At 47.5% G+C, this 20,739-nt stretch overlaps 10 protein-coding genes across 10 annotated transcripts, besides 1 other annotated feature; 6 read left to right on the forward strand and 4 right to left on the reverse strand.

Moving 5' to 3' along the window:
* Positions 1-642: 642 nt before the first annotated feature.
* Positions 643-2,640, forward strand: TSTA_089450 (C2H2 zinc finger protein; the record flags this gene model as incomplete). The annotated part of the gene is made up of 2 exons (XM_002478626.1): positions 643-1,426; positions 1,613-2,640. 2 exons carry the CDS (start codon positions 643-645, stop codon positions 2,638-2,640), a joined length of 1,812 nt encoding a protein of 603 aa, XP_002478671.1.
* Positions 2,641-3,515: 875 nt separating this feature from the next.
* On the forward strand, positions 3,516-4,457 carry TSTA_089460 (uncharacterized protein; the record flags this gene model as incomplete). Its single annotated transcript, XM_002478627.1, has 2 exons — positions 3,516-3,945; positions 4,000-4,457. 2 exons carry the CDS (start codon positions 3,516-3,518, stop codon positions 4,455-4,457), a joined length of 888 nt encoding a protein of 295 aa, XP_002478672.1.
* Positions 4,458-4,518: 61 nt separating this feature from the next.
* Positions 4,519-5,704, reverse strand: TSTA_089470 (uncharacterized protein; the record flags this gene model as incomplete). The annotated part of the gene is made up of 2 exons (XM_002478628.1): positions 4,519-5,066; positions 5,119-5,704. 2 exons carry the CDS (start codon positions 5,702-5,704, stop codon positions 4,519-4,521), a joined length of 1,134 nt encoding a protein of 377 aa, XP_002478673.1.
* A 1,079-nt stretch (positions 5,705-6,783) lies between these two features.
* On the forward strand, positions 6,784-9,615 carry TSTA_089480 (alpha,alpha-trehalose phosphate synthase subunit TPS3, putative; the record flags this gene model as incomplete). Its single annotated transcript, XM_002478629.1, has 2 exons — positions 6,784-6,806; positions 6,870-9,615. The coding sequence occupies 2 exons, from the start codon at positions 6,784-6,786 to the stop codon at positions 9,613-9,615; spliced, it is 2,769 nt and encodes a 922-aa protein (XP_002478674.1).
* Positions 9,616-10,149: 534 nt separating this feature from the next.
* Positions 10,150-11,253, forward strand: TSTA_089490 (uncharacterized protein; the record flags this gene model as incomplete). Its single annotated transcript, XM_002478630.1, has 2 exons — positions 10,150-10,255; positions 10,301-11,253. 2 exons carry the CDS (start codon positions 10,150-10,152, stop codon positions 11,251-11,253), a joined length of 1,059 nt encoding a protein of 352 aa, XP_002478675.1.
* Positions 11,254-11,337: 84 nt separating this feature from the next.
* Positions 11,338-12,099, reverse strand: TSTA_089500 (thioesterase family protein; the record flags this gene model as incomplete). The annotated part of the gene is made up of 2 exons (XM_002478631.1): positions 11,338-12,013; positions 12,077-12,099. 2 exons carry the CDS (start codon positions 12,097-12,099, stop codon positions 11,338-11,340), a joined length of 699 nt encoding a protein of 232 aa, XP_002478676.1.
* A 1,683-nt stretch (positions 12,100-13,782) lies between these two features.
* Positions 13,783-13,842: a sequence feature (CT-rich).
* A 121-nt stretch (positions 13,843-13,963) lies between these two features.
* Positions 13,964-14,700, forward strand: TSTA_089510 (uncharacterized protein; the record flags this gene model as incomplete). Its single annotated transcript, XM_002478632.1, has 3 exons — positions 13,964-14,078; positions 14,155-14,231; positions 14,290-14,700. The coding sequence occupies 3 exons, from the start codon at positions 13,964-13,966 to the stop codon at positions 14,698-14,700; spliced, it is 603 nt and encodes a 200-aa protein (XP_002478677.1).
* A 675-nt stretch (positions 14,701-15,375) lies between these two features.
* TSTA_089520 (PCI domain protein) lies at positions 15,376-16,834 on the forward strand (the record flags this gene model as incomplete). Its single annotated transcript, XM_002478633.1, has 2 exons — positions 15,376-15,625; positions 15,684-16,834. The coding sequence occupies 2 exons, from the start codon at positions 15,376-15,378 to the stop codon at positions 16,832-16,834; spliced, it is 1,401 nt and encodes a 466-aa protein (XP_002478678.1).
* Positions 16,835-17,641: 807 nt separating this feature from the next.
* TSTA_089530 (uridylate kinase Ura6) lies at positions 17,642-18,271 on the reverse strand (the record flags this gene model as incomplete). Its single annotated transcript, XM_002478634.1, has 1 exon — positions 17,642-18,271. One exon carries the CDS (start codon positions 18,269-18,271, stop codon positions 17,642-17,644), a length of 630 nt encoding a protein of 209 aa, XP_002478679.1.
* A 794-nt stretch (positions 18,272-19,065) lies between these two features.
* TSTA_089540 (uncharacterized protein) lies at positions 19,066-20,602 on the reverse strand (the record flags this gene model as incomplete). Its single annotated transcript, XM_002478635.1, has 2 exons — positions 19,066-20,139; positions 20,189-20,602. The coding sequence occupies 2 exons, from the start codon at positions 20,600-20,602 to the stop codon at positions 19,066-19,068; spliced, it is 1,488 nt and encodes a 495-aa protein (XP_002478680.1).
* Between the last annotated feature and the right edge of the window lie 137 nt (positions 20,603-20,739).

Consider the following 20,739-nt stretch of genomic DNA (forward strand, 5'->3'; position numbering starts at 1 on the left):
CTCCCGCGTTGCCTACCTGGGCGACCTTGCGACACGTTTTGCGGCATTTGTCCAAGATTCCGTTGTAGTACTACCACGTTGCTCGCAATCAAGAGCAAATATTGGACCTGTCTTTTGCCTTCGTACTTTTGTCCTCTTGGCAGCTTTACTTGGGGGTTCCTTTGCTGCACACCATAATCAATCCTCAGCGAAGCCGGACAAGTTTCCATGGCCCGTCTAAGTTAGCAAGCGGAGACCAACCTCGAAAGCCATTGCCGACCAACAACAGTTCTTTCTTCTCCCGCAAGGCTGATTCTCTCGTCCTATTTCAACCATTCATTCCTGTTTTGGTCTGCGCCCTCTTGCCTCCGCTTTTACCCTGGCTGGCGAAGCTGAACCCTCCGTCCATCAGCTTGCGCCACATTCGCTTCAGGAACACCGCATCGCCCGCCCCACGCGACGGTACATGTACGTAACTACTGTCGCTGCTCCCCCCGTCTGCTCACACTTCAAGAGTCGATTGCGCTCTGGAATTAATCTGCTCTACTTTCTTCACCATTGTTTCAACTGCTCTCGTTATCGCGACATCTGTTTATCTGCAGCCTTGTTTTCTGTTCCCTCGAATCTGCACCGATAGCACTCGACCCTGAATGCAAAACTGACATGACTACTATCGTGATAACAGAAGCGCGCTCTGATCCTCACCATATATATCCGCCGGGCAAGATACACGGTGCCTTCATGGCGGGACAAATGCAAACAAGTAATGAACCTGTCGCGATATCCCCGGCGGCTACAGCTATACTCAGCAGTCCTTCCGAGCAGATCTCGTATCTTAAACAATCTCCAAAACCGGAATCGCATCTCAGTTCCCTTGCGAGTGCCGGCCTACGCACATCGCCATCTCCTAATTTCGAAACTTCTGCTCCCGCAACAACTACCGTCAACATGGCTAGCTCAACAGGAGCTGGTACAGCAGATCAACCATCTGTGGCTGGGAAAGAACAGGATACACAGCATCAGGATAGCCCACGTGTAGCCCAGGAGGCATTGAACACTGCCCGCGAAGCTCGAAAGGAAGATGAGGTTAGATCTCAAGATGCCGCCGGCGCTCCGACTATTCTTCATGGGTCCGCCGACACAAGCGCCAAACCAGCGCAGGTGCCGTCCGATGACATGCAAGTAGACTCATATACAAATTCTGGCCCCTTCGCCGAGCCGTCTGGTGCTGGTGACCACACGGCAACACAAGCGTCCTTGATGAATACTTCCACTGTGGCCAGTCCTGGCCCGATTGAGGACACTGCTTCTCAAGACGGCGACAGACCACGCCATCAGACCGACTTGGCAGATGATGCAAACAAAGCGTTCTCGTATCCAATGCCCGCCAATAACCCGCTGGACCCGCGCCGTGGTCTCAGCCTACCTCATTCCGGATTCCATAAAGGTAGTCCTCGTTCGCCTTCGACAAAAAAACATCGATGTCCTTACTGTTCAACTGAGTTCACGCGCCACCATAATCTGAAGTCTCACCTCCTTACTCATAGCCAAGAGAAGCCATATGTATGCCAGACATGTCAGTCACGATTTAGACGTCTACACGATCTAAAACGCCATACGAAGCTGCATACAGGAGAACGTCCACACATTTGCGATAAGTGTGGTCGCAGGTTTGCGCGAGGAGATGCTTTAGCTCGGCATAACAAAGGCCAAGGGGGCTGCGCTGGACGACGTTCAAGTATGGGAAGTTATGCAGGTGAAGAAGATTTTGGAGAAAACGCCGTTGGAGCGGACGACACTATGGATGGTCTTATGTATACTGAGCCCGAGCGAATGGACGAAGAAGAGGAACGTCGTCTTGGTCTACCAAGTATACGTAAGCATAATAATGTATCTTCCGAGCCCATGCCACGCGCACCGGGAGTTTTTCAGAATCGAGCACCAAGCACATATCCTCCAATTGCTTCAACTCAACCACCGCCGCCGCCTCCTCCCCGTGGTCTTTTCCCACCTCCGACAAACCATGGCGGAGGTTCAAGCTCTTCTACCTCACCCATTTCCACAAGTGGAACTATGACTTTCCCTGCAACCGCGCATTCATCTTCTACATCTACCTCCTTTCCCGCACCCAATATGACAGAAAGTCCTAAGCCCCTTTCGCCAAATCCACTTTCTTCGCAAGTAAGCCACGCACCCGAGGCGGCAGCAATTCATGCTCATCAGCAGCATCGACCTCATTCACCCAGTTTGAGTCAACAATATTTCAGACATGGCCAAGGTTCTCTGGGTCTCCCGCCGCCGCAGCTGCCACCTCCACCTGGTCTCAATGCTCCAGACTCACGGTTTTTGCACAGTCAAGGGTCGGTGCAGAACGGGCCCGGGTCTTTGTCTGCTAAACATAGTGGTACTCACAGCCACTCGAGCAGTTTGGGCGCACCTTTACCGCCTCAGTCAAATATTGATCCGACACCTAGCGGTGCTGCGGAGACTAACATGCAAGGGGAGTCTCGGGAAGATAAGTTGTGGGCATATATCAGATCCGTGCACGAAGAACTCGGCACTCTCCGGTCGGAAGTGGCATCGTTACGTTCGCAACTCGCTGCACAAAATCAAGGAGCGAGTTCAGCACAATCGGGTCCGGTAAATGCTGGTGTGCGATGAGATGCTTGAATGATCCGAGCTGCCCACCCCCGATTCTATTTCTGCCTTGGTATTCTGTTTTCTGGATCCTTGTATTTGAGATGGTTTTTCAATATCCCCTTTAGTAAGATTGAAGACACATTATGCATTGCGCGAATGTATTATTGACATTATTCTTTTTTTTTTCTTTTCTCATGATTTTTGTCCACTTTCTTTCGGAGATGCTGATGACATGCATGTCAGGACGCGGCTTGGGCGGGCGTTACAATGTTCTACATTTGCAGTTGATGTTACACCTGGTTGCTTTGCATCTCCTTCTTTCTCCTTTTTCGCGTGTTGGGTATTAACTTCTGCACATTCCGGATTGCCACAGGAGGCGTGTTGGCGTACTAAAACTCATGCGGTTTATCAATTCATGATTCATTTACTGCTCTCATGCTGGGTCGACAATTAGGCAGATTTATTATTGCGTGTCTTGAGAATCTCCACCTACATTATATCACATCTCATTATATCTGTCTACAATCAAATTGATGTCGTATAAACTAGATAAATCGGGGTGTGTAACTAACGTTATATAGATTATCTGATTAGTCACGTGGCCAATCATATAAGTTAAGTTACATGAGACAAATATTGAAACGTGATGTCCGTGGCCACGATAGTATTCACTCTTAGATCCGATGACTCGGTCTATCAATATCAGTATACAGCCAAGTTAACCTTTCAGTTATATTCGATACACTCAATGACTTGTCAATAATCGTGAATACCTCGAGCTGGTATATCAACAAAGAACAGCATTGATACTAGCCATAACATCACCAGCATCACCAATATACCACCACAATAACTACCTCTGTGTACTTTCAATCAACCAGGAAGAAAAAAAGAAAATGTCAAAACCACTCCCCTTTTCATCTCTTCCACCTTATCCTTCCCTCGACCCCACCCCAGGACGACAACGACTAGAACCATTCCTCACCCCCATCCTCAACGAAACCCAAACACTAATCTCCACCACAATCCCACAACAATTCAGACCAGATCGCAAACTTCGCTCTTCAGCATCATCAACTGCAAAAGTCCAAGTTCTCACTTCTTCCCCGGGAAGCGGAGTGGAAGATTACTGGGTATGTCGCAAGAGTATCCATGCAGACTCTGCGGTTAAGGGGAGTGCGTCATGGACTGAATTTGAGAGAGGGTTGAGAGAGAATCATTCCGAGAATGAGATGGAGTATACGCCCAGTGTGGCTTCGGTTGAGAATTTGGTGCGGTGGCCTGTTATTGAGGGTTTGGAGGGGTGGAAGGGTATTGATATGCATGGTTTGTTCTCAATAAATCCGGTTCTGATGTGAATCTAGACTAACGGTATTGTAGTTAACATGATTACGCATACTTTTAAACCTGCTGGTCTCATTTCACCGAGAACGTTCATTTCGCTGGTTATCTCGGCGTATGAACCTGAAACTAGCGGCAATGAGGACAATGATAATCCCATCCAAGGATTCTATACAATACAGATACCGCTCTTATTTCAGAAAGATGCGCCAAACAACGATGTGCCAGATGCAATCAAACAACAAATTCTATCTGTGGCGCCAAAAAATACTATATTTGCGCATTATGCTAGTGTTGAACGTGTTCGATTGTTACCTCCTGTTGCAGGGAATGGTGACGGAAACCGTCGCATTGAGTGGATTATGGCCACGACTTCAGATGCCGGTGGTCTCATTCCGCAATGGGTGCAGCGGAGTTGGACGATGGGTGGAGTGCCCAAGGCTATCGTGGCAGATGTGGGTTTGTTTCTGGGATGGGTGGATAAGAAGAGATCTTAAGTCTGCTTTGTTGGATGATGTATATCATGGTTTTGGTGTAGAAACCTGCTCCGGGGATATTCTACAAACAACGTATACCAGGGCCGACGCTCCCAGTATCAAAAATCTCCACAAGCCCAGCTCCAAGGGCTTCCTCTAATATCCACCGAAAACTCATACCATTAAACTCCTTCCACTTCTTCGTTCTACCCGGTAACACACCACTGAATTCGCCTCTAATCCGCTTAGCAACGCTGAAATTGCGATTTGATTCAACGGCGCCATCCCAGCGGTCACGCAGAAGTGTCAATGGTGCTTCGTGGTATTTGGACTGTTTTAGTAGAGTTAGTAAGTGAGAGCGGCCAGCGCTCAGGAGTCGTAGATAAGGTCCTGTGTTGGGGAGAGATAGAAAGAAAGCTGGGGCGCGGGATTGCACTGAGTTTGGTTTCGTGTCGTCGGCATCTGTAGAATAGGCACGTACAGAGGTAAGATTGACGGTGTCCTTGGATAGTGATGATGCTGACACTAGAAACCCAGCTCGCACGAGAGCAACGGATTCTTCGCGGGAGAATGCCAAAGAAGGGATGGCAGATGTATTCGACATTTGGTCAAGAATACCCAAAAAACGATCTATACCAGCAGTCAGCGAGTACCATTTCGGATTCAATAGGTTTATGCATACCCTTCAAGGCTTGATCCAGATCACTACTTGCCTGCACCAAATCGTGCAAGTCACTTGTCATAACCAAGCAATCCCCCAAACCGGCTGCACTATTACCTCTTCCCGGTACGATCAATCTCTTCAACTGACCAGACTGAACAAGCGAAACGATTTCTCGTTCCACTTGCGTCGGAGACTGCAATACCGTATGTAAATGCGCAACGGAAACCAGCGGCGGCAATGAACGACGTATATTTAACACCTCCGCAATACGAGTACTATTCATCCCCGCCCTTCGTTCCGGTAATTCCTCAAACATGGAATTCTTCACATGTTGCATAGCTTGGATAACGCCGCTTAATTTGACGGTTTCGGTTAAATACCGCGAGTCACCAACGTCAGGCAACGGCTCGGAATCGCTCACGAACCCATCTGCTTCTTCCTCCACGTGGAGCTCGAATGATTTGGTCGTTGTTTGCGCGTTTCCGCGCACAGCTGGTTTGGAGCGTGCATGACTTGCGAAAGGGAATGCGCGATTCCGGGGTGTGGCGACTGATTTTCTTTTTTTGATACCAGATACTGGGGCCGATGTGATGCGGAGGGGCATGAGTTTACAGGGTTTCGATATTAGCACGATCAGTTGATATCGGTATATACCGTATGACTCGACAAGTCTGGGAGATGCAGGAGTTAAAATGTCATGCATCGTTCCCCCCACTATCATTCATTATTAGAGTTGATCCACGCTAGCTGCTTTAAAACTAGCGCATATTAGTCACCCTGCATGTCACGTGTTGGCGTTCTGTAAATCAACTAAGTTAAGTTAAGTTAGACTTTAATGCCTTAGTCATCCAGGCAATTAGGTTCGTTCCGAATGATGCACAGTTCCCTGGATTCATGCAGAGAACGAGTCCGGGGTTACTTTTTGCTGAGCCTAAATTCCAAAGCAACGTGCCAACGTTGCCGTATTGATTGGCTGTCGACTATCCGCCAATAGGAAGAAAAGTCTTGCATCTAGACTGAGCGATGAGCCATTTAGACGGGAAATATCAGGTATTCATACATGCTAGAATCCAGACTGGGCGCCTATTCGGGACAGCCCACCTGTTACATCATGTCTGTCCCGCCAAGTCCTGATATCATTATCGTCTCGATAATATGACTACAGTTCTAGATTTTCGTGTGATGAATCTGAGTAGAGAATATAATCAATTGTCTCTCTATATATCTATATATAACACAAAAGAGGTTAGAGAGAGTCATTGCATCAATAAAGATTTGCCTAAACATGCAATAGCGGGACCTAAAATAAGTACCGGTATTGTCACCGGCTATGGTCAAGACGAGTCAGCCATAGTACTCGGGCGCGTATTGATGTAATTGCCTGTATCGCAACCGTAAATATATTTTCACATGACGTATTAATTATCAGATGTACCTCAACCCGGCTCCACTTATTTTTCCCAGCTTCGACTTTAAATACTTATTACTCCAAGGAAAAAGACCCCTCTCACACTCCTTCCTTCTTATCAAGCTGCATCTTCATATCCATCAATCCCTTAGCAACAGCCTGCCGTCTTGCTGCTTTGCACGCATGCTGTCGTTATTATTGTCTTAAAAGACAGTGGATGCCCAAGCACGGGTAAACTATTGCTGAGAAATTCGTGATAGTGTTTTCGCGTCACAATGACTATCTTCATTGCTTCACTGTACGTTAATGCTAACTGACTGCACTTTTCGAGATTCACGAGTATCATGCTAATCGTTTAAAGCTTCCTTCCCTACACCGTCAACTTCCACTTGGACAAGGGCTCGAAGGCATCCAGCCCAAAGTCGTCCAGGTCCTTCAAGGGATCTCCGCCACGCACTGGCCCTTCGGCCGCTGCAACTCTTTTCCAAAAGCGTCAGGATGAAGCCATAAAGAAAGGACTCACTCCAGGAGCCATCACCGACTACGAGCAAATCTTCACCAATACACGACTCGAATCACTCAACGAATATCCCTTTCCTACGACCTCGAATGGGCAACCAAATGTCTTGTCGCAAAGCGAAGCTCATTCCCCTGCGTGGGGTTCAACTCAAACATTCAACCAACCTCGTCCTTTGAAAATGGCGCTCCCATCTCCTTCGATCTTGAAACACCAGGAACCGATTCCTGAAGGGGCACCTCCCACAATCGAGATTTCAAAGCCACCCACCATGGGCATTGAAAGTCAAAAAGCACAGGGAGAGGTTATGCGTTCAGTTCCTTCTCATTCATTCTCCAATGCGGATTGGACCATTGAATCTGCCGAACAAGGAAACCCTGGCCTACGTAATGCAGTCCGCTCGTTTTCCGACCCTGGGTTGGATGACACTGTTTGGGTCGGTACTTTGGGCATGCCGACTGACGCCTTGGATAGTCATGTCAAATCTGAGATCGCCGAGACATTGGAGGATAAATACTCGTCCCTAGCTGTCTATGTGAGCGATACCGACTTTGACGGACATTATTCTCACTTCTGCAAGACTATCTTGTGGCCCGTCTTTCACTACCAGATCCCAGATAACCCAAAGAGCAAAGCATACGAGGATCATTCTTGGGTTTATTATGTTAAGCTCAACGAGGCTTTTGCTCAGCGCATTGCCAAGAACTGGCGACGAGGCGACGCTATCTGGATTCATGATTATCATTTGCTGCTTGTTCCGGCAATGCTTCGCAAATTGTTGCCAGACGCTCAGATTGGATTTTTTCTGCATGTTGCGTTCCCATCTTCAGAGGTTTTCAGATGTTTGGCTCCACGTAAAGAGCTTCTCGAGGGTGTGCTAGGTGCCGATCTTATTGGATTCCAGATTGATGAATACTGTCGCCATTTCCTCCAGACCTGCAGTCGCATATTGTGTGTCGAGGCTCGAAATGACGGTGTGCAATTGGAGGATCGATTTGTAAACGTGGGCAAGTTTCCGATTGGTATCGACCCAACCTCTTGGGACGAAAGACGCCGCAGTCACGACGTGGAACAGTGGATCAAGGTTATTTCCGAAAAGTACGAGGGTAAGCGCTTGATTGTCTCTAGAGACAAGCTCGATTCAATCCGCGGAGTTCGCCAGAAGCTTTTGAGCTATGAACTTTTTTTGAATACATACCCTGAATTCCGTGATAAGGTTGTGCTCATCCAAGTTGCATCATCGACCAACGAGCAAACAGAGCTGGATACCATTGTATCTGATATCGCGATGCGGATCAATTCAACACACTCAACCCTCGCCCACCAGCCGCTAGTTTTCTTAAAGCAAGATCTCAGCTTCGCGCAGTATCTAGCTCTGATAACAGTTGCCGACGCGCTGATGGTGACCAGTCTTAGAGAGGGTATGAACCTTACAAGCCACGAGTTTGTTTATTGTCAGGACGGAAAATACGGTCCCAAGGCCCATGGCCCTCTAATTTTAAGTGAATTCACTGGATCCGCGTCCATTTTTGACGACCATGCTCTACTCGTCAATCCATGGGATTACCGCCAGTGCGCAGAAGCCATTCATACCGCCCTTACCCTCAATGAATCCGAAAAGGAAGACATGTGGCGGAAGCTGCACAGCGCAGTGCTTCAGAATTCTACTCGCAATTGGGTCAAGTCATTCCGCGAAGCGCTGTCAAAGGTATGGGACGAGCATTCTTCACGAGAGACAATGGCAGTACCCCGGCTGTCAGTCTCGCGTCTGGAAGAGGAATACCGCAGATCCAGTCGCCGACTTTTTCTTCTCGATTACGAGGGCACGCTAGCGTCTTGGGGCTCACCAACCAGTATTATCTTGACGACACCGCAACGAGCCTTGGTTACTCTTACTGATTTACTCGAGGATCCTAGAAACATCGTCTATGTGATGAGCGCCAGACGACCTGAAGAAATGGAACGGTTGTTCCGACAGGTTTCGGGACTAGGATTGATCGCCGAAAATGGATGTTTCATTCGTGAGCCGTCCAAGGATAGCTGGATCAAACTTAACGAAGATCACCACACCAAGGAATGGAAGGCCGGAACAAAGGGAATTCTCAACTACTTCCGAGAACGGACGGAAAACAGCTGGATAGAGGAGTTGCACTGCTCGCTCGTGTTCCATTACGGCGATGCAGAAGACAAGGTTGCTGCGGCTCGTCAAGCGTCCGAATGTGCCGATCATATCAACGATGCATGTGCCAGTCAGGGAGTACATGTCACTCCGGTTGACGGTGCGTTGATCATCCAGTCTTCCAGAACAAACAAGGCGAGCGCAGCAGAGCTTGTATGGCGGTATAGTATTGAGCGTGGCAAAGAAGGAGGCTACGCAGGCCAGCCTGATTTCTTGTTCGTCGCTGGAGACAGTCGTGAGGATGAAGTAGTGTTCCGCTGGGCGAACAAGCTGGCAGAATCCAAGGCTGTTAAGAGCTGCATGACGGTGACGTTGGGCTCGAGGAGTACAGAAGCCAAGGCCACTCTTACTCAGGGAGTAACAGGTGTCTTGTCCTGTCTCCAGCGTCTTGCCGCATCCACTCAGTCCTAATTTTGACCTTCTCAATCGTACTGGTAATGAGATGATAGAACATAGCAATGGTCGTCTCTCCCCATGCTAGTTTTCTTTTTCGTTTCTCTCAGATAATGTTTCTTTCTACTCAGTTTTTCTCGTTCACCATAAACCATTAACATGTATGATTTATGATACACGATACAATGATACACAATTACAGGCAATGCATTCGACAAGATGGTACGGAAGGACGGCGGGCGTTTTTGTATGTTAGTTGATTACATAGAACACGATATTGTTTATTGTAATAATTTTACTGTTTTGTATTTGTGTTATTTACACTGTAATACGGTATAGGTACGATAATCAACAGCCGGCTATGGAGTAGTGGGCGGAGTTAACATGACGAAGCCGAGGTCCATATCAACGACATTCAGCTGTAAATTTCATAGTTTGACCTCTGCACAGATTATAGACTTGCTTCAATGTAGAGGACTACTGGACGCGGTCATTTATATACCTCTGCAAATAGAATATATAGAACACATCGACATCGAAAGAACAAACACAATGACCTCTCCGCACACGCAAACCTTCGAGGATGCGATCACAGTCACCCCGGTATCATCGCATGAATATACCACAAATCTCCATCCAGACTGGACCATTGGAGCCGGTATGTCATCATCTCTTGATTTTTGATCGAAACTGACAAAAAAAGTCCCCCATGGCGGCTACACAATGTCAATCCTGTACCGCCTCGCAACAACACATTTCAAACACACACATCCAACACGACACAATTCCCAACCTCTCCCCATATCAATGCAAATCACGTTTCTGCGTCGAACGGCCGTTGGCCCTGCAGTGTTGACAGTAGAAGACTCAAAATTGGGATTGAGGACGTCCACGATTCATGTTACTCTTTCTCAGGATGATGATAGTAAACCGGACGGGAAAAAGAGAACGGCTAGAGTGGTAGGGTATATCACTATATCAGATTCAGTGTCGGATGTTGGATATTCACATCCTTCGATGACGTGGGGATTGTATCCTCCTATGCCTGGCGGACCACCGGAAGTTATTGTTCGTGCTGATGATGTGAAGCTATCACAGAAAGATGGCAGCGAGACATCAAAATGGAAACAGACGGGCCCAACACATTGGTCCAAGTTTAGAAAGGTGGAACATCAATGCATCACATTTGGGCCGACGAACGAGTATAAACAACCGGGTGTATTGGATCAATGGGCGAGACTCCGCACGGTATCGTCTGATGCTTCGGCAGCTGCCGGAAATGGGAAATGGACGAATGAGACTCTTCCGTTTCTGAGTGATTGGTTCCCTGCTGCATTGGAAGAAGTAGGCGCTGAAGCGCTCTCGGCCTTGTCATCATCATCGGCATCAAAACCGAAAATTCCACCGTTTTGGTACCCGACTGTCACGTTGAATATCGATTTTAAGAAGAGTCTACCTCCGCAGGGAGTTGATTGGTTGTATTCTCGGGTAGTTATGAAATCCGTCCGGAACGGAAGGATGGATATCGAGGTGATTATCCTAGATGAAAAGGGGGAGATTGTTGCGTTGTGTTCTCATATCGGGTTGGTGGTTAGTATTGAACGGAATACCAGTGGGAGGAAATACGGCAAGGATGCTGAGAAAGCCAATTTGTGACCTTCAGGCATTCTCCATAATAATTCCATAATGATTTTAGTATGCATATGAACAGCTCTATCGCCTCTATATGCTATGAGCTAACTATAGCTTCTCATTTCGCGTAACAACCCACAAAGACGACGCCTCTGCACTAATAGTCCTCCTCTTAACCCACTCCAACTGACCTCCATCATCCTCCTGCTCCTCCTGAACCGCATTCGATAATGCCCAGAACTTGCGAGCATCCCGCGCAATACACCACGTCCGAATAACCAGTAATCCCGGCGTATACACCGGTTTTCTATATCGCACATTCAATTGCGCTGTATATATCGCGTCCCTCTCCCGAGTAACAGTGCTTGGTTTCGGCGACAGCGACAAATGAGCTTCAATGGTGTGTGACATGGCCTCATCGAAAAGCGTCGCAATCACACCTCCATGCGCCGTTCTGGGATGTCCACTCAATCCCGGCGTGGACATTGAAACAAGCGTGATCGTATCCGGCGGCCGGGATGGATTAAAAGGCGTTTTGGACTTGGGATCATTCGCTGCTGGTGGAGGTTGTGTGGGTAAAGAAGCGGAAACCTCTTGCTCAAGATTGCGACGACATAAAGTCACTAAAAATGGGATTGTTTCCTTTGTGCCTAGTGTACCGGCGAAATAACCATCTTCGTCGGTGTAGTCCTTGAACACGCGAGCGGGCATGTTGAGAACGACATATTCACTATTTTCAGTGTCTCCGTTTTCTTGCAGGTTTAGTGATTGCTGTAAGATTGATCTGGCCCATGGTATGGTGTTAAAGTGGTTCAGTTCTGCTTCTGTGAGGGGCCTTGGCTCGAACAGAGCCGCTGGTTTTGTGGACATGAATCTGATGTGGGGATATGTGGTATTGCAGTCAAAACGGATCGCTTATAATCAGATGTATGATACAGTAGTTGAGAAGTTCAATTGCTTCGTGCTATGCGTTTTGATGCTATTCGTATCAGTTTGTGGAGTTGAATATGTGCCTCGGTTACGTGCTTTGACTTTGTTGGGTGTTTATTACGGACGGTAAAACGGATACCCGTGACGTATTGATACACAACCAAAGTGTATAATTGGAAATCACAAGTAAAGCAGCGGCGTAGGCACTAATTATGTAAACATAGCCCTTCATCTTCAGAAACCATATATACCATCAGCTAATTATATTGGAAATATGGAATATCTACAATATACGTATGCTGTCGTATCTGTAAGGAACACATGGGATGATTGTTGTGACAAAGCCAGTATTGGGGGGATTTACCTGTGGATCTTAACGGGAAGCTACATCCAAGAGTGATCCAATCGGGCTGTCATCTCGGGGAGCTTGACCCCACTATTACCTCTATCGGTTTAGCCCTAGATAATAGACCCATCGCTTTTGATGTGATCTGAAGATTTCAACCCTTCTTCTATCGGGTGCATTTAGTGCTTTCCCGAAGATCACTTTGGGGAACGTTCCCCTAGAACATGTTCTTTACTTACTGTCTGGACCAGATTTGCGGGAGGAGTTACTGATGTTGAGTCTGATGGCTATGGACCACCGTATCGGTCAAGGTGCCAAAATGGGAGAGAAGATATAGCTGGAACAAAGTCCGCATTGTCGAGAAAGAGAAAGAGAGAGCTAGGATTTTAGCTTTGATTTCTATATTTTTGAAGTCGTGCTTGTGACAACACTGCCCATTTTGCTTCTTGGTTGAGCGTTTCTACTTGTCCTTCTGGGAGACCTCGTTGCTCCGAGGAAAGTCTAGCTAGGAGTGAGCCTGCTCTATAGTGAGGGGGCTCTCAGTAGCATGATTTAGCTTATGTAGCAGAACCTCAGTCAGTGCAGGATCAGATAAGAACAATCGAATAGCAACTTGAAGTCACGTGGTGTTGAATGATATGGAGATCACCTGATGCTCTTAAACGGGTTAGTGCATTGGGTCTCGGGACGGTCCATTTTCTGGACTGATCTTGAACTAATTAGAGGAACGAAGAATTGCCGACGTATGATCGCGACTGTCACATACAAGGATGCATTTGATACACTCATTTCCACGTCGTTTCTTGATTGGGTATGGGCGAGTATTAAATACACAGTGGGTATGGTGACAGACACTAATGCGAGCTAATTTCACAGGTAACAGCTAATGATTGGCCGAGATAGCCCTCAGTTTACGTACAATAACATACGGTAACTTACGAAGCGAACTCCCCGATTTCAAATTTGATTTCCAGGAACATCAGCATGATTGGACTAGGATATCGTCTCGTGTCAGATTTTCAGAGTCACACCTCAGGGAGAGGTGGGTAATTGAGTTGGTTGTTTTGAGAATCGATCCCAACGAGGGTGTACAGAGAAGTGATTACTACTACGTAGTGCTCAAACTTGTACAAGTAACGGTTGCTATGTAGATAAGCAGAATTAACCTTGGAACTGACCAGGAATAGTTCGTCCAATATTCCCCACTTCCCTGCTTGTTGTTGCTTTCCCGCCTTTTCTTTTCCGTTCCTTCCTTTCCTGAGGCACGCCCGTCGCGACTGCTTCTTCTTTTAGCTCCTCCTCTTTTTCTTGTCTCACCTCCTCTTTTCTCCTTCTTCACTCTACTCCGCATTCTCATCAGCATTCGAATCGCTTTATCCTACGTATCATCATTGACTACGTACTCAATATAACTTACTGTTGATCTCGAAAATCCTTTGCGATCCACCTTCCGCCAAAATGCGTTCATCCGCTGTGTTGATCCTTGCTGCTTTTGTGGCCGAGACCACTGCTTATTACAACTTCACCTTCCCAACTGGTTTCAACCTGGGTGAGGTTTCGAGCACGATTCTGGGTACGTACAGTCCATTGCGATTCGATAAGCCTGTGATTACAGTGCCCGAGTCCTTGACTTACCACCCATTTTGCAGGACAATGGTGCCAGGGTGAACGTAACACCTGCCCTCAAGTCTGCGGAGGATCTGCTTCGGCCAACGATTGCGATTCTGTAAGCACTCGAATTCAACTCTTTGAGTACTGTATTTTTGTGACTAATTTGTAAACAGACTACTCTCAACTTCGACTGCACCTGCAGCAATGGCACGACTCCCGATCTAAACCCATACGAGAACACCATTCCATTCTACGTGTGCCAGGAGAACTACAAGCAGTGCATCCAGAACAACCCCAACGATCTGGATGCCCAAAAGCAATGCAAGGCTAACGCGACTTGTGGCACGATCATCCTCGATGCCGCTTCAAGCACCTCTGCTGCTCCCTCTACTACTAGCGCTGTCTCAACTGCCGCAGCCACCACCATTGCTACTACCACCTCGGCTGCCTCGGCCACTAAGGCGTCCGGAACCGCTGCCAGTGCGACTACTTCTCACGGCGTTGCGTCCCTTCAAATCTCTGCAGACCACGCAACCGGTTTCTTCGCTGCCGCCATGCTTGCAGTCTTTGGCATGATGATGTAAAAAGATCTGTGCACCGTCACAGATCTGTGGTCATTGTGAAGGTTTCGCTCTTGATAAGTGTTTCTTTAATCGAAGAGTAAAATCAGTATTATACCTCTTTTCAAGTTATTCTGCGAAGATGAGGACTTTTCCAAGTCTTTAGCATGGAGTTTGTGGATTTTTTTCTCTTTTCTTGTTGAACGATATCCTTGGGTGTTTTGAGTTTACTCTAGTCATGAGACGCGGAGATACGAGAGCATGGTTATGATATCGATGTCTCTCTTTATTGCATATGATAGTGTTGATAGGTAATTAGGCACACGCTAGCCACGTCGAATTGTATGATTCGTTCGTACCGAGCAGATATGTATTCTTTTTGTTTCAATTAGTAGAAAATCTTAGAATCAAGTAATAATATTTTCAGTGGGAGATTTATTTGTGAGGTTGATGCGTTTTGGTTCTGAGGGCGACCTCCGCTCCGGCCGCAATGAACGCTGATTCGCCAAGAGATGAAATCACACAACTGAAATTTCTCCCACACTTTATCGATACAACCAAGTCGACTTCACGACTGAACAACCGATCGGCCCAACCCAGCCAGCCGACTCTATCTGTCCTTATTCCCGAATAATTCTTTCTCTCTCTCGACTGACTCTATCCGTCTGTCGAGGAGACATAAAGAAATCAGTCGTCAAAATGCCAGCACCTACCAACACCCTTCTTATTGAGGGGTCATTTACGGAGCTGTGCGAAGAGCTCGCTCAATATCTCAACGTGCTCCGATCCAACGAAGGAGGTGCCAGTGTCAATGCCGAGATTGCCCCTTTGCTCGAGCCGTTGCGTCAACAGGAACAGAATGGAGAAGAGCCAAATTTGGGTCAACGCGATGAGGTTTTGAAGAAGATTGTTGCTGCGGCGGCGGTTTTGAATAATGCTCCCGAGAAGGGTATTTCGCCTTTTTTCTCCTTGTGAAAAATGCATGTACTGACATGACTGTATTGTAGAGTTTATCCCCGCTTATAATCTCCTCGTCTATCTGATTCAGCAATCCTCCGATCCGGATATCTTCCTATCGCGAATTTGCTTTTACTTGTCAAAACCCGTCACATCCTCAGCACAATTCGGCCCGTCGCTGGCTCTTACTATCCTGACCACCATCTTCAATACTCTCGCCCCCTCAGACTCCAGCCGGTACCATGTCTTCCTTGCGATTGTCGCCGTCATCCGTCAATCAGGTTCGACCACCGCCTACGAAGCCCTTAAAGAACAGTTGGTAAACCAGCTTCCCAACTGGCTCGCCTCCTGGGAATTAGACGAGGAGGATGCCCAGAAGCTGCACTTGGCCATTGCAGACGCTGCCGAGGCTGCTGGCGACAGTGAATTTGCGCATGCCCACATTGTCGAAGCCCTCCAGGCTATCGATGCCAATGAAGCATCGAGCAAGGAAAACCGGGAGCTCGCCGTTCGCGCTCTCACATCTGCACTTGCGCATCCTGCCATTTTTGACTTTACATCTCTCTCCGCTTCAGATGCCGTCCAGGCTCTTCGGTCTAGCGACACATCTCTTTTCGAGCTTCTTGAGATTTTCGCTGCCGACACACTCGATGCCTATGATGACTTTATCTCTTCGACTCCATTGAGCTCGATTTCCGGCGGCGTGTTGGCGGATTCTGGCGATGCACTTCAGACAAAGATGCGATTGTTAACACTTACTTCTCTCGCGTCCTCGACTCCATCCCGTTCCCTGCCCTATGCCGCGATAGCATCCGCACTTCGCGTCGCCGATACCGAGGTTGAAAAATGGGTTATCGACACTATCCGTGCTGGACTCGTCGAGGGAAAACTATCTCAGTTGCGTTCCGAGTTCTTGGTTCATCGTGCCACGTACCGAGTATTTGGCGAGAAGCAATGGGCCGAAGTTCAGGGACGTCTGTTCGTCTGGCGCCGCAGTCTGGAAGGTGTTCTTGGCGTTATTCGAACTGAACGGGAACGATATGCACGTGAACTCCAGCAGCAACAGGCTGCAGCACAGGCCGCCGAAGAAGGCGGCGCAGTTGGTAAGGGAGGTGATAAGAAATCAACCGGAGATCGGAGACGGCATCAACAGCACCAGTCACAACCTCACGAAGTTGACCTGTTAGGCGAGGGTGACTAAACATAGCATATTTGTCTGTCTATTTGTTTTAATGTTGTCTCTTCTTTTCGCAAAAATTTTTTCATTTGTCTTGGAGAACCGGTTTAAGATTTCGTCTTCGAAAGAGTTAGTTGCAAATGTGGGAAAGAAAAAAGTTTCTCCTTTTTCTTCTTTCTTTTCTTTCTCCTACATTATGTGATGTATGCAGAATAATGTGCATTGATGATGATGAAGAACTTATTATCTTGAGAATAGACCAGGAAGAGTCCAGTTTACTTGTGTGCAGCGTCTTCTAGAGCTTTAACATAACAGCTAACTATGGCCTCGACTATATCAAAATGATAGTACGAAGTTCCAACTATATAGCCTTGGAGCACTAACCGATCTAATAGGTTAATTACTCGAACCTCACCCGGGCAGACCATCATATCAAAATGCAAGAGCAGTCGAAAACAAGTCTGCACTGCAATTTTAGTTACTGGGAGGAGTTAGACTGTTGCTGACTTAACGGGGTTAGTCAGTGTTAGTATGTACTAACACTCTTCTTACCCCCATGCTTGCACTGCAATTTTAGTTGTTTGGAGCAGTATGAGATCTGCCTCACTCCGTTGCACTGCATTTTAGTTACTCGGAGGAGTTGGACTGTTGCTGACCTGACGCGAGTGAGTTAGTGCTCAGCCTCAGCCTGCACTCAGGGCTCTACAGGCTAGTGTCCTTTGTGAATATAGTGAGGTGATAAGTGTATAAACGAGTATATTACTTTATAGACATATGTATAAACCTCTAAACCATCTGCACATCACTTCCACTCATATAGACAGAAAGAATCTACAAAGCATCAACCCCCTTGGATTTCAACTCGGCTTTGATCCTCTCATAAACCTCCTCCTTTGACCCCGTAGCCTCAACACTGATAACCTTGCCCTTCTCCTCGAACTCACGCACAACAGGCATTGAAGTCTGCTCGAAAGTACGGAACCTCTTCCGAATCGACTCGATATTATCATCATCCCGACCACTGGTTTCACCACGTTTCAATAACCGAGACAACATGACTTCTTCAGGGCAGCTCAGAAACAAGACCAACTTAGACACGCAGACGGTCTCTTCAAAGAAATGCGCTTGATCAATCTGACGCGGGAATCCATCGATCAAGAATCGAGCAGGTGTAGCCTTGGAGCTGTTTTGTTCGAGAATTGCGGCCATTGCGTTCGAGAGTAGGGCAACGGTGACTTCCATGGGTACAATTGTGCCCTCCCGGATATGATGACGGATCAATTCACCGTATTCGCTCCCCTCGCGAACTTGTTCGGCGCGTAGGAGGTCGCCGGCCGAGAGGTGACTGAAGCCATAATCGCGGACGAGGTTTTCGGATTGTGTGCCTTTGCCTGCACCGGGGCCACCGAGGACGAAGACTACCGTGACTTTATCGGAGGAGAAGCGCGGTGTTGGCGCCATTTTTTCTCCTTATTTTGGACAGTTGATAGAGGGGCGGAGTTGAGGTTAAGACGATTTGCGCGTAGAAGCACGAGATTTAACCAACAAAACGTATGAACCGGTACCAATTACCAAGATAGCAACAAACGGAAGAATCTTCAGTTGCGATTTACTACTCTGAGTAGTCGTAGCTGTCGTAGTAGTCTTTGGTCGAGAAGATGAAATGTGGCGGAGGGAGATGTTGCTGTTAGTATGGTGGGGCAGTACTAAGTAAGTAAATTCAGGAGTCAGCGTTTAAGGGGATTCGTCTTCGATCTGTGAGCTGTTTGCATCTATGCATTGGGAAGGACATACTGTTGCAATTTTTGGTTAATGCGGTCCTAGAAAATCTGGACACGGGAGCGGTATAACGAAGAAGCATTCCTGTATTTACTGATTGAGATGTGGTAGAAACTCGAGTACAGTTGAGTGAGGAAACAGTCTCGAGGTCTGGGTTGGCCAGGGAATAACTTAAAGGTTGAAAATTAAGTAAGGCGGATCACGATCACAGCCTTTTCTTGGCTTGGCCGACAACTTCTAGACTTCATATTTTCAACTTCAACTTCAATGGTCTGGAATTATCGTCACTATGTAATAATGGATTCGCCTAGCAAATTGACAAGAGGAGTGGAAACATAAAAAAAATCGCCATGATATCGCCAAGCGCCTGGGAATATAGTACCATCAAAACACAAAATAACATACACGAAGAAAAGACGCAAGCATAACAGTATTATCGATCTACTTTGAATATATCCGAACTTTCAACCCATTTTCTAGTCGAATCCATGACCTTGACCCGGTGGTGGAGGGTAGCTGGGACTCGTTAATGGCCCAGCATATGCTCCCGGAATTGGTACAGCATCATAGGTCTTTTCACCCGGGGCAGCACCAACATGCTCATTGACTTTCTCTGACAAATCTTCTTCATTCGAGTTGTCGGGAGTTGAGGATTGACTGGCAATGGGTACTCCTCCAAAACCCTGCTGAGCAACCTTTGGTGTCGGGTTCTGCACACGGATAGGTGGTGGTTGGAGTTGGAATGGTTTCGTGACTGCTCGCGTAGGCGACTTTGGTGTTGCGTATTGAACGGCGTAGCTCTCGCCATTTTCAGCTGCGGAATACACGTCGTGGTGATACTGTTGTGCAGCAGCCATTGAGACATAGGGAGATTTGGGTGTCATGGGGAAGAATCCAGGTGTGTTCGGTGCAGACTGAACACGGAGTTGAGCAAGGTACAGATCTGAACGAGCCTTGTCACGGACATCCATGGTCTTCTTAAGGCGCTGCTTGGTGTAAAATCGGTAGAAGACAACGGCATAGATAGAGATGACAATCACTTCGAGGACGATTTCGATGATGGCACACACCAGCGACCAATCTTGCAGACGACAGACCAAGGAATAGTTGACCTGGTCCGCGAAGAGTTGATGACGGAGGTTATCGTTGCACGCCCATCCCCATAAATCTTTACCATTGCCGTTTGCTTTGGAGCTCTGGAAGATGGCTGCTCCAACTACCCACATAATGGTACTAAAGGTGAAGAAACCCACTGAAAAGACGGAATACCATACAGCGACCTTTTCGGCACGGCGGTGGCCACCTTTCCAGTATCCATAGAACACTAGTAGAGCAGAGGCCAGAGAAACACACGCCATGACCAGGAGCAGATATTGTGGCCAGGGGTTTGTTCCTACAGCCCATGGTGGAAGATTACTGCGTGGAGGCAGGTCTTTGGTGGCTCTGAAAATGGTCAAGCTAGTTGACAGGAGCGAAAGTACAATGAGAGAGCAGCTGAAGTTTACAGTTCGCAAAAGAACTTTTGCGGCTCTGACTCTGACTTTGATTTTCTGAGACCTTGTCAGTATTTGTTGCGTACAAGAAAAGAATTCGACTTACCAAATCTCGCTTGTTTTCTCTTGCCGTCTTCACTTCTTCCTTCTCCAACTTCACCTCCTCACGGAACGTGGGACTGAACGGGTTCAATGTCCTCGCTGTCCCTGGAGTCTTGAGGGCACTTTTCAAAGGCGAGGCAGGTGTCATCGGAGGATAGCTGGCGTATCGCGAGGGATCGTTGTCAGCCACATATCCGAATCCAACGTCCGAAACATGATGCTGAGCCTCTTTCATGGTGGAAGCCGGAGGATCTGCAAAAGGCGATCGAGCTCCTTCCGACGGATCAATCGGCGAGATTACTGTCGTTGCCTCTGCGAATCGTGCAGTGCGTGGGCTCTTGAAGTCGGAAGCAGAGGAGGAAGAGGACGATCTCGAGGAACTGCGCATGATGGATATGGGATTTTGTTGATTAGACATGATGAACCGACAGACGAGAGATCCTGCTCTCGACGACTTGATGTGGCAGCTGTGAAGCTGTGGGCTCTCAGCAGAGCTGGCAGGTATTTCTTGGTTATCGATTTAGTCGATAAGAATATGGAGTGAAATCATCTGGC

This window comes from Talaromyces stipitatus, genomic scaffold (genome assembly GCF_000003125.1).
Source record: "Talaromyces stipitatus ATCC 10500 scf_1105507295527 genomic scaffold, whole genome shotgun sequence".
Lineage (NCBI taxonomy): Eukaryota > Fungi > Ascomycota > Eurotiomycetes > Eurotiales > Trichocomaceae > Talaromyces > Talaromyces stipitatus.